The sequence below is a fragment of the Podarcis pityusensis genome, assembly GCF_964106645.2.
Source record: "Podarcis pityusensis genome assembly, chromosome: 2".
Lineage (NCBI taxonomy): Eukaryota > Metazoa > Chordata > Lepidosauria > Squamata > Lacertidae > Podarcis > Podarcis pityusensis.
In genome coordinates, this window is record NC_138029.1 from 14,742,629 (window position 1) to 14,754,047 (window position 11,419).

The window sequence follows — 11,419 nt, forward strand, 5'->3', positions numbered from 1 at the left end:
AAGGTAAGCGATGTTTCATTTCCTTCTTGGCTTTGCAAGACTTCTTTAGGAACGGACTGAAAAGCAGGAGAAAGAGTGGAAGGAGGGGGGCTGTTAGATATTGAATAGCAAAAGTCAATGACAAGCCCAACAACCAAATATTAATCAGTCCTGAAAAATTACTTTTTAAAAAGACAGGGAAGAGGCCCAAATAGACCCACGTTGTTCGCTGGATCAACGCACAATTATTCACAAGGCTGTATATATATATATATATATATATATATATATATATATATATGGCTGTATATATAACCGACTGGCTTGCGTTATGATAATGGAAAAGTTTTGGACTACTATGTGCGTAAAGGCTTCTCTCCCCCCGCCTTAAGATAAAACAATAGAACATCTGATTTTGTTAATTCTAACCTGTCAAACCCAATTATTCCCTGGCAGACTTCCGACTAAAGGGAAAGGAACACCACGGTTTAGGGGTGGGGTGAGCAGAGAAGACCAAATAGAACGAAACAGATGTAAAAACAACCACCTTTGGTTTCAGTGCACAGCTATCAAGATCTGCCAAGTCTGTTTCGGTGCCTCAATAAACACTCCATAGATTTACACAGGGTAGCTTATTATTTTCAAACATCAAGATGACATATATACATTTAAATGCTCAGAGAATGTTCCAATATTTGTTGTTGTTGTTGTTGTTTTTGCTGCTGCTGATACTCCTGGGAAGGCACACATGATTTGCAAACACAAGACAATAAGGAAGGCTCCTCTTGGATCAAACAAAAATGGAATAGAGTAAACCCCAGTGCTTTGATCTCCGTTACATGATTTGACTGATATTTGCGTAAAATCAAATCATATGACAAGTTAAGCCTGGAAAGGGGAGGGAAAGGAAACTTTCAAGTGGACTGTAAAATTGCCATAACATAAATTGTCATCGCCTTCGTGACAGTATTATTTGATCTTCTCAAAGAGGACACTAAATAATAACTACAATAATAAAATATCAATAAACTTCAGAAATAGAGCACTATTTAAGTCAGAGGGACTCCATGAAAAGCTGGGAATCTTAGGAGGTAAAGCCAGTTTTATCCTTAAGAGCTTCCACTGTCATTAAAATAAACTTTTGTTTTCAGGTTCAGGAAATGGCTCCATTGTTTGAAATGTGTAAAGGAAATACTATAAAGGTTTATTGAGCCATTGAGGGTCTCTCCCAAGCGTTTGTACTGTAAATAGCTCCGAAAACACCTCAGGCATGACCTCCGGTGTGTGTGACTGTGTGAGAGATAGTTGGTGTGTGTCTGGTGAAACACACACATACGTGAAATATACATGCACAGTTTTATCCCTCCCCAATCTCCACAGGCCTGTGCATGCATAGCCCCAAACTGTGCATGCACACGAAAGCTTATACCAAGAACTAACTTAGTTGGTCTTTAAGGTGCTACAGGAAAGAATTTTTTACTTCGACTATGGCAGACCAACACGGCTACCCATCTATTACTGAATCCAATAACACTACTATATGAAGAAGAGGACGAAGAAGAAGAAGAAATCATAGATAGGCATAGAAGTCATCTTTAAACGCATAGAAAGAGATTACAGGTTTCAAAAGGAGTAGAGGACTATTAGCTTTCTTATGTTGCACCTAAACCAGAGAAACTTTCGCAAATATCGTGCTTTATAAACCACACGTTGAAGTTTTGCGCAGCCCAGGGTTAAATCCTACCATTCTCTGCCCAACTCAGTCGTACTTGTTCTAGTGATCACACATACACACAGCGTCTCAGAAAGACCTACTGCCTTCACAAATCGCCCAGTTCTTGCACAACTTTCACTTAATGTCGATGGAAAGTTGTCTGAAGGGAGGGGCCGAGAGCCTAGCCCGGTAATTCTGTTCTACAGGGTTAAAAAGGCAATCTTATTTAGAAAGGTAGTCTTGCCTGCATCTGGACTATTAGATTATTGTAAACTGAAGGAAGGAATTATCAGGGAAAGAAACAAAGCGATCGTACGAAGACCTTTGGAGGACTTTTGAAGAACCCAGAACTATGTTGTTCAAACACTAGGACAGGTCAAGAATTGTTCAACAGTTCAAAAAAGAGGCATTCACTCCAGAAAGCTTGTGACGAGACCTACAACTGAGTACACATCACCCAAAGTTCTTTTATTGGGGACGCAGCAGGGGCGACATAAGATACATAAAAGCCCAACCCATAGCCCATCCGAAGTTAAACACTAGGCTTTGACCGATTTCCACTGCAACCCTTGCTTGAAATTGTTCCCCCGCCTCAATGGGGCTTACTTCCAACTTGCGTTTGAAGTAAATCTCATTGCGTTGAATGGGATTCTGAGCTTCATTCCAGAGGCTTGTTCCATCCAAAGTTTAGCGCCTGGGAAGTCCCATCGATTTCATTGCAAGAGGTTTGTGCTAAACTCTCCCACTGATATCAATATGACTTCACAAGTGCTGAACTTTGGATGGCTCGTGCCTCAGACTGACGGGGATTTGTTCTCGTTTTACATATTTATATATTTGAAAACAATTGACAGCAAAATAACAGTGGAAGTGCGGGTTTGGAGACAGCGCTCGAGCAAAGGCACCTCATATACGTTTTTCTCCCGCACTCCAAAATTGGCCTTAGGTGTTGATTTATTTATTATTTTAGCATTTATTCAATATGACAAAATATACTGTATATGTTCCATGGCCTTTCACATATGATATTACAACCAATAAATATATGGAATACAACATCGGGGAGAAGGAAGGGGGAGGTGAATAAAAAGGGCTACATGTAAACAAAAAGTATACATTTGTATAAGAGTTCAGCGTTGTTCTTATCGTTATTATTATTTTGCAAAGCTACATTAATTACGCAACCAATAAATACACAGGAATATTTAAGTCGGGAGAATTCACGCACACACATTCTTACCAGCCCCCACCCCAAGAGTGCTTTAATGTTTTTGCACAAATATCTCCTAGGAGAGATGGTCAAGCAGATTCGTTCATAGTCCATTCGCTTTTCATTCATATGCAAATAATACAAAAATAAGTCAACGGAGAGGAGGGGGGTTGAATAATAAAATGAAACAACCCCACCCCAGAAGGACACACCTCACAGCGAGCATTTTTTTTTAAAAAAAAACCCCAAAACAAAACACAATAACAAATCACCCCCCCCCCACACACGTTTCAGGTTAAGTGCATCTAGGGAACTACATTGTGTGGAAACTCACCATCCACACCAGAAGTAAACATTCTCACACACCTAGATCGTGCAGCCCGATCCTATGCACGTTTACTCGGAAGGAAGTCCCCCCACGTTCAGTGGGACTGGTTGAGAAATAAGTGCTCACAACAGGTTTGTCGCCCGTCCCCCGCGTTGGACACAGAGGTAAACTCCACGCCTTTCACAACGGGATTTACTTCCAAGCCTGACGTTTAAGGATCGGGGCCTCGGGACTTTCCAAAAGTCCTGAGGAGCCCCTCTTTTATGCATAACTTGGACTTGGGTTTCCTAAGCATATTATTCTGATCTTCAGCGTAATCTTTTATAGACAGAGATATAGGTTTTAGATAAAAGGACCTCTCAAATGTCGCCCATTGGCTTGGTTTTCATTTGACCGACATATTTCCTCCCAATTTAAGGGGACACAGGTTAGAGTGGTGTGGTGGAAAACAAAACAAAACCCACCAACCCTCCAGCGAGCTGTACACTGAATTCTAGCTGAAAAGCTAAAGGGTCTGTTTGCATACTAATAAGAGAACGCCTTTGTCTGATAGATTTGTTAGAGTATGTAGTTCAGTCCAGTCTGCGACCCTTCCCCCCCACCCGCCCTTTTCCTCTCCCCACCTCCCAAAGAAAACTTTTCTCAAGGTAGGCTACAACAACAACAGCAACTCTTGTCAATGTGAACTGACTCTCCCCGCCCAACCCTTGGCCCGGATTTCTACCTAGAGAGACTCTTTGCTTTTCAATTTGGAATCTTTCTTCCATTTCATCCTCCGGTTTTGAAACCATATTTTGATTTGCCTCTCATTCAAACATAGGTTGTTGGCGATCTCTATGCGCCTCCGGCGGGTGAGATATCTGTTAAAATGAAATTCTTTCTCTAGTTCCAGAGTTTGGTAGCGAGTGTAGCTGGTTCTGGAACGTTTGCCATCTGCTTCTGGAAGACAAAAGACATCGGATAAAAAAACCGCTAAAATAATAATAATAATAATAATTATAGAAGAAGAAGAAAAAGAAGGGAATAGGAAAGGAAAAGGTATTAAAGGGGGGGGGGCGAGAGAGATTTCTTGGTTCTACCCAGAATACATTTTTAATATATTTAATAGAGGAGGGGCATTTTCCAACACTTTCTCATTAAAGTTTTGGGTTCAAGCTAAGGTTAGTCCCTAATGAAGTGTTCTCCCTTTAAACCACGAAGAAGTGTATCTATAAGAAGGGGGGGGGGGAATAGATCAAGCCGCCCATTTCCCTAGGTTAGGAAAGAGGCAAAACTTCTGACTTTATGGAATGATGTGGTAAGGTCTGAAAAAACTCCTAAGCCCCTCTCTCCTTCCTCTTAAAGAACGCGAGCCTTTCCAAGTTATTTCTCCCCCTTAAAAAAATTCTTCCCTTCTTTCCCCCCCCAACAAAAAAATGGAATATTGCCTTTATACCCGTTTTGTTTCTATGATCCAATTATGCCGTCATAAATTTGGGCGTATATCGCCTCTAAGCCTTTTAGTGGACAGTTTTACGAGCAATTGATGCCTTAGTCGTAAAATTTACGACCCCAGGTTTTTTCCCCCTTATTATTTGCCCCGTATGGCCTATAAAACCAAGGCAAATCCTGTGAAACAAAATCGAGAAGCGAAAGTTTACCGTGGCTCATGTGTAGTTTGGTCATCCACGGATAAATTTGTGGTGGCTGCTGCTGCTGCTGCTGCTGCTGCTGCTGTTGCTGGTGGTGCTGCTGTTGGTGCATGGACTGCCCGCTTTGCTGAGCTGTTTGCACCGGTTCACTCTTGATTTCCCCACTGCTCTTAGATCTATCTTCCAACGGCGTACTGTTGTTGTTGCTGCTGGTGGCTGTGGTGGTGCCACAAGCTTTCTGACTGTAAATTCCTGGGTTTAGAGAGGTCTGGTCGTCTCTGCCTAAAGTGTGCCCTGCAGATCCCATGACTGTACAGGAAGGTCGGTCGGGGTTAGGTCTGGGGGTTGAAGACATGTCCACACCGTTCAGAGAGTTGGAAGCCCCAGATGAAGGGAATGTAATGCTCAGATCCAGCCCACTGTAGCAATACCTGGAAGGCTGAACCTCAGACACAGATCCATAATTCCCATAACTTTGCATGGAATAGGCAGGAACATTTTGATTTTGCTTATAGAACGAATTGGCTACGTAGGAACTCATGTCAGGAATTATATTTTTTTTTCCTCCCCACTCTCTCTCTCTCTCTCTCTCTCTCTCTCCCTCTCTCTCTCCCTCTCACACCCCTTTGATTAGGCTTGATTTGTGGCCCTTTTGAAGTTCAGGGTTTTTTGTTCTCTAAAGTGCAGAATTTATAGGTGGAGATTCTTCTTTTCTTTATTCTATGTGCGCTGCCCAAATATGGGATGTTTAAATAGAATCACGTGACGGTGTTGGCCAGTCATAAATTTGGCTTGATGACCCCAGGAGGTTATTGATGGAAGCCCGAGAAACGTATGTGATATGTTGGCATAACGAAACAAAAAAAAAAAAAAAAAGGCCCCACACTCAAAACACCGAGACAATGAGACTATAGCGTCACCTGGTGCTGGGTCTGGGGTATGACGTCTCGTAAAATACTACCCTTCCCTAACGCTCGAGGCTTATGGGTGTGAAACAACTCGCACAAACAGCCCCTAAGCCTTCGTTGGGATGGAAGACAAGAGCTAATTTCCCGTCCACAGCGATTCATATGAAATTTTCAGCCCTTGATGTGGGGTGGTGTAAAATATGGCCTTGGGGCGCGTCCTCGTGTAAAAACATTTCCTTCTGTGTAGGCCGGATATTCCGTGTTGTATGCACATGTGTGTGCGCGCCCGCGCAGCAGCCTTATATGAGCCTGTTCGCTTGATTCAGTGTAAACAGACGCATATTCTCAATTAATGCAATCGAGATTGCATCTGCACTGAGTGCAACCAGGGAGACAAGTCCTGGATTCGAATTCCCTTGGTTAGCGTTACTCGGTACACCAGAGAATACATATGTAGGTGTAAGTGGGATATGCTGCAGGAAGTAAAGTCAGTGTGCTCTGTACGCTTTATGCTTTATGCACATGCATACATTGCATTGTTGACATGGATGCATATATAACTGGTCGCATGGAACTGCTTTTATGACTAGGCGCGTGCAACAGATTGAAACCTACGTTGTGTTAATCTTCTGTTCTTTGTATATCTCTCTGTATAAGTGGAGTGCAGTATCTTTGGGAGTTGGGGTGTGTGTGTGTTCACTGGAGGTTATGAATCAACGCAGCCTCCCCATAAATCAGCTTTGTACCTTGGGCGAATGAATAAACATTCACCTTGTTTTTTGGTGTCTGTATGTCTGTATGTCTGTGGGCACGTGAGACGCCTCTTTAAAAAGCTTGGAAAGGGGGATATCAGGCAGGTGAAGGTATGTGCCAAGGCTCCCCTTCCTCACTGCAAATTCCTGCTTGCAAACATGAGGGTGGATCTGCCGGTTTCTCTTGAGAAATATATTCCCTTCCGCCGGGGTGTTTAGCGAAACAGTTGGAAACAGAGAAGATTTTCCTTCCCACTTATTAAACTTTTTTAAAGAATAGGATAAAATAAATAACATTGGAATACCTATGTGAGTTATAAATATATCATTTCATCTTTTTACCACCTCAGTTTTACGTGGTCTTTTTTGGGGGGGCAGCTTTAACATAAAACATAAACTTTTAATTTCAGTGGCCCTTTTAAAAGTCCTTATATTACCCTTCACTTATGTTTGGTACTTATTTTAATGTTAAGCTCAATTATGGCAGAGGGACATTTGGAAATACGGGAGCAAATCTCTTAAATATTGTTACCTGCATTCCCGTCCTCTATGTTGCATATATTTGCATTTGAAATTTATATGATCTCTCTACTTACTACATGTGCTAGGCTTTTGTGGCATATCTAAAGAGAGTGTTCTTAAAGCCTTCCAAATTTTACGGACAAGCGGGGGTAAGGAATCGTCTTGTTGGGGGGTTGCTGGTATTTTCTTTTGTTTAACCGGAACCTGATAGTTTAGTGCAAAATGTTCAAAGAGTAGCAAAGGTTCCCAAGGCAGTGAATGCCTCCAGAAGACAGGATTACTTTCTCGAACGTTTGTACCTGGTTGAAAAGATGCCTCTGAGCTAAACATAAAAGCAGAGGGCAATTCCTGAGCCTAAGCCACAATGTAATGTTGATGTGCTCACTGCAAACTAGGCTATTGTCAATCGCGCCTTTGCGCCTTCTAAGCGTCTGCAATAAAACATAAAAATATTTCTGCCCACTACTCTGCTACCTCGAAATAAATATATCTAGAGAGGGGTGTCCTGGGAGTCTAGTTTCCATTGGCAGCTTTAATTTAAGAATAAATAAATAAATGCATTTGTTTTTAAGCAATTATTTGGCCTCGAGAATTAGGGAATAAAATGTCTGAGCTTTTAACACTCTGAGAGTTGGGGTTTCATGCAGTTTTCAGGGATGAAAGCGCGAAATGAAACGCAGCAAGATGGGCTATAGATATTCATTATATATATATTTATATATATACTTAAGGATACCTAACTGGAAGTAAATTATATCCGCCCACCATCCTGTTTACTTCCGACTAAATATGCCGAGAGTCGTGCTGACAGGCGATCATGAATACTGGCATCTAAAAATGGAGCATTCTCGCGCACGGAACCCGTGGTGGCTGATGCAAAACTCTTTCACCTGAGATCTTCCCCCAACTGAATTTCAGAAACCATTCAAGTAACTTTTAAAAATAATATCCAGTTTTTATTAAATACTCAACCATAGTCCTCTGGACGTGACCTTTATACATGATGTTAGAGAGTGTAACACAAGATTTATTTATTTATTTCCTCCTACTTGCTATAGAATTCCATTCACGTTTATACTGCTTGAACATTACAGTACTAAACATAAATATAAATACAGAGACCACAAATACAGCTAAAAATATTCACACAGAAACTGTCACAGTTTGTAGAATGCATAATGACCTCAGGTAGTGTTTAAATACAATTAGTTTACTCTGGAAAATGCTATATTTAGGTAGACATAGCTTGGAGGTGTGGGAGAAGGTGGGCATGGAAGGAAATATTTTCACAGGGGTAGGCAATTCAATCCCCCCCCCCCCACTTACATCACTGCCACCACCACAATAATTATCATCGTTTTGGAAGCGAAACTGCATAGAGTGCCTTTTTGACATGGTTGATAACGCAACCCAAAGCAGCCCCTACAGGGGAATCTGCCTTTTTGCAAGCAAAACTATTCTGTCTAGGGAAGTGGAGAAGGAATGGCGGGTGGTGGTGGTAGTAGTGGTGGAGGGGTTTGCATTAAATACAGTCTTTATGCAAAGGTAGATAGCTGGGCTCGGATGCAAAGGCAGGGGGGGTTGGTGAGGTTGGAGGGGGGGCTTGATGAGCTCCTTAGGAAGAAAGTTATGAAAGTGGGTGCATCACTGCTGGAGAGATGGAGGAGATGGGGGAGGGGAGGTCTCCCACGTCCACATCTCTCTCTCTCTCTCTCTCTCTCTCTCTCTCTCTCTCTCATACAACCAAATGTATAGATTGTGCCAGTGGTAACAGAGAATGGAAAGGAGAAACTGGGAGTGGGGGGCGAGAGAGAAAGAGACCGAGAGACCGAGAAAGAAGAGGAAGAGGGACCGTGTGCGAATGTCTGTGTGTGTGTTGGGGAAGGGAGAGGGATCTGGCAGCACCGTCAGTGTTTTCAATCCTTTGGTTTCTCCTCTTCTGTTTCTTCCCTTTTCTCCTCCTTTGCGCCCAAGCTATCTGCAGCTGCTCCAGCGCCACCTCCCCCAGACAGGGTGGAACTCAAATTGCTCTCTTTTTTCCATTTCATCCTCCTGTTTTGAAACCAGATCTTGATCTGGCGTTCAGTTAGGCAAAGAGCGTTGGCGATCTCAATCCTCCTTCGCCGCGTCAAGTAGCGATTGAAATGGAACTCCTTCTCCAGCTCCAGGGTCTGGTAACGCGAGTAGATCTGACGCCCCCTCCTCCGATCTGCTCCATAGCCGACCCCTATGGATTCGGAAACGAAACAAACTAAAAACGATTAGTTAACAGATTTGAAAATAAAATGCTTAAATAAAAGAAAACAGACACACAACGAAGCCCGTCAGCCAGGCTTTCCCCAACCCCACCCTCCACACTCAGTCTTCATTGTCATCCACCGACCAACTCCCCCCCCCCCAACCCACTGCACAATTTAATTCTGTGCCTTAGTCTTACTACCCATTAAAATCATGCAGCACACATGGAGGATTGGGGGGGTGTCTAATTGAAAGCATGTTCCTATCTTATTTGCAAAGATTCAGAATGTGTTGTTTTAATTATTTCTGCAAACTTGAAAAAAAAATCCAATTAGATTTTACTCCAATGCTGCTTTAATTACTAGGAATAGACACTCCTTCCATATATTATGAAGTCAAGCTACTTCATAAATCCCCCAGCTGTTATTGGACCTGTTATTGGACAAGACACTTTGCAATTTTTTTGCCTTAATAAAAATGCCCTATCTCACCTATCAGGGAAAATACATTTTTTTAAAAAAAAATCAAAAACACATCACTTCTATTCTACACCTTATTTCCACCACCCCCTCCAAGGGAAAAAAAATCAGAGCTGATTGCACTTTATTATAGATATTTTACACTCTCGAAGTCTTTTAATTAGAAAGAGCATAACAAGCCATATTCGCTTGCAACAACTTAACAAATAAAAGGCCTGTAGCGGCAACTGTGAGGAAGCTATATTATTGTTTTTATGGGGCCATAAAAAGTAGCTGAGCCTGTTCTGCTAGGGAGACGGTCGTAAAGATGGTTCAGTTTATTTAATTTATCTCTGCAAGCTGTAAAACTTACCACTGTGGGAGTTCATGCGCTGCATCCACGGGTATATTTGAATGCTAGTTTTCTGTTCCTGGGATGTGCTCCTGTTTTGGTCACTTGTAAAATCCTGTGCAATGGAAGTTTGTGTATTGTGTCCCATAGAATTTTGCCTGCAGCTAGAGAGCATGTCTTTTTCTTGATAAAAGGCATTAGATCCGTAATCATATGGTCCCCGACTGGAGCTAAACACAACATTATCTTGCGGTGAATAAAAAGGAGATGAATAGATCCTGTTTTGAGCAACCGCTGCTCCATAAGTTGAAAAATGCCTTACAGGGTCATAAGCAGAGGAATTGATCGCCACGTTGGGCAGGACCTCTTGACCACTGGTGAGGTGGCAAGACAACGACGGGTTTGTGAAATAGGAATTCATATCTTCCCCCCTATACCTGGCTTGTATGATTTCTTTAATATTTATTTCTGTCTCCAGTTTGTAGTCTGAACTAGATTGTTATAGGGACGGCTCCACTCCAGGACAGACAAAATGACAAAGTCAGCTGACCCGTTGTGAGCCAATAGGAAGCTAGATGTCAAGACACGGAAAAATTGCTTTTGCTTGTGTTGATTCCCCAGTTGAAACTAAGTATGCATTGAAAGTAAGTCTCGAAATTCTAAATATAAGATGGTTTGGAAGAAGAGGGGGGAAATAGTAAGTATGGTTCGGGGGAGGGAGTGGGAGAGGGATGAAGAGGGAGGGGCACAGAAAGAAAGAAAGAAAGAAAGAAAGAAAGAAAGAAAGAAAGAAAGAAAGAAAGAAAGAAAGAAAGAAAGACTTCTTCTTTAAATTTCACAACCCAAATAGAGCTTTAGGTGATTTTTTTATAAAAAAAAAAGAAAAGGCAAATGGTTATGGAGATCAGGAATCAGGATATTTATTCTATTGAAAATGCTTCCTTAATACCTAGCAACCAAATAGCTCAGAAATTATAGTCATAAATCTCAAGTGTGCATAAAATATTAAACCATAAATTTTCTTTTCCTCCACTAATTTACTGTTGGTCAATAAATGTGGAATCAAGTGCTTGTGCTCTTTATAATACAATCTTGAAAGCAAGGAGAGGAGACCAGGTGACAGCTGGGCAGATACTGTATCTTTTAGAGCATTCCTGTACTCTGGAATTTGAAGAACTTTCCAGGATGGTGGGTTGTTGCTATATATATATATATAATCAAAATTCAGAGTCCAGGTTAGAATTAAAAAGAAGCAGCAGCAGCAGCATATTTGTATGTTTCTCTATTGAATATTTGCTTTGTCATTTTTCAGAGCTGGAGACTGCTA

The 11,419-nt window shown here is 41.7% G+C and overlaps 4 protein-coding genes across 7 annotated transcripts in view; all 4 read right to left on the reverse strand.

Moving 5' to 3' along the window:
• HOXC5 (homeobox C5) overlaps window positions 1–5,593 on the reverse strand; it is a 62,121-nt gene extending 56,528 nt beyond the window's left edge. The window contains exons 1-3 of one of the 2 annotated variants that reach the window (XM_080995061.1): window positions 4,872–5,593; window positions 3,956–4,170; window positions 391–867 (exon numbers count right to left, since the gene is read on the reverse strand). In XM_080995061.1, the coding sequence (XP_080851187.1) occupies window positions 3,956–4,170; window positions 4,872–5,403 (747 nt within the window). In that variant the 5' untranslated portion in view covers window positions 5,404–5,593 and the 3' untranslated portion in view covers window positions 391–867. Of the gene's footprint in view, window positions 1–390; window positions 868–3,955; window positions 4,171–4,871 lie in introns of those variants that run through there. The other variant, XM_080995062.1, reaches the window with a different exon arrangement.
• LOC308471025 (homeobox protein Hox-D3-like) overlaps window positions 1–11,419 on the reverse strand; it is a 148,676-nt gene that overhangs the window by 124,766 nt on the left and 12,491 nt on the right. The gene's annotated exons all lie outside the window — the stretch shown is intronic.
• The window catches only part of HOXC4 (homeobox C4), a 51,254-nt gene that overhangs the window by 25,290 nt on the left and 14,545 nt on the right, over window positions 1–11,419 (reverse strand). The window lies entirely within an intron of this gene.
• HOXC6 (homeobox C6) lies at window positions 7,975–11,259 on the reverse strand. 2 transcript variants are annotated; one of them, XM_080995068.1, is made up of 2 exons: window positions 10,114–11,259; window positions 7,975–9,295 (listed from the first exon to the last, which is right to left on the reverse strand). In XM_080995068.1, exons 1-2 carry the CDS (start codon window positions 10,511–10,513, stop codon window positions 8,961–8,963), a joined length of 735 nt encoding a protein of 244 aa, XP_080851194.1. In that variant the 5' UTR covers window positions 10,514–11,259; the 3' UTR covers window positions 7,975–8,960. The 2 variants fall into 2 exon arrangements, with proteins under 2 accessions (XP_080851194.1, XP_080851195.1); XM_080995069.1 differs by having other exon boundaries at window positions 7,975–9,271; window positions 10,114–10,909.

Bases quoted from the DNA above. Each gene is read 5' to 3' on its own strand.
- HOXC6 (XM_080995068.1), bottom strand. From the start codon at position 10,513: ATGAATTCCTATTTCACAAACCCGTCGTTGTCTTGCCACCTCACCAGT. The intron at 9,296-10,113 runs GTAAGTTTTACA...AATCGTTTTTAG, and splicing joins GCGCATGAACTCCCACAGTG to TTTGTTTCGTTTCCGAATCC.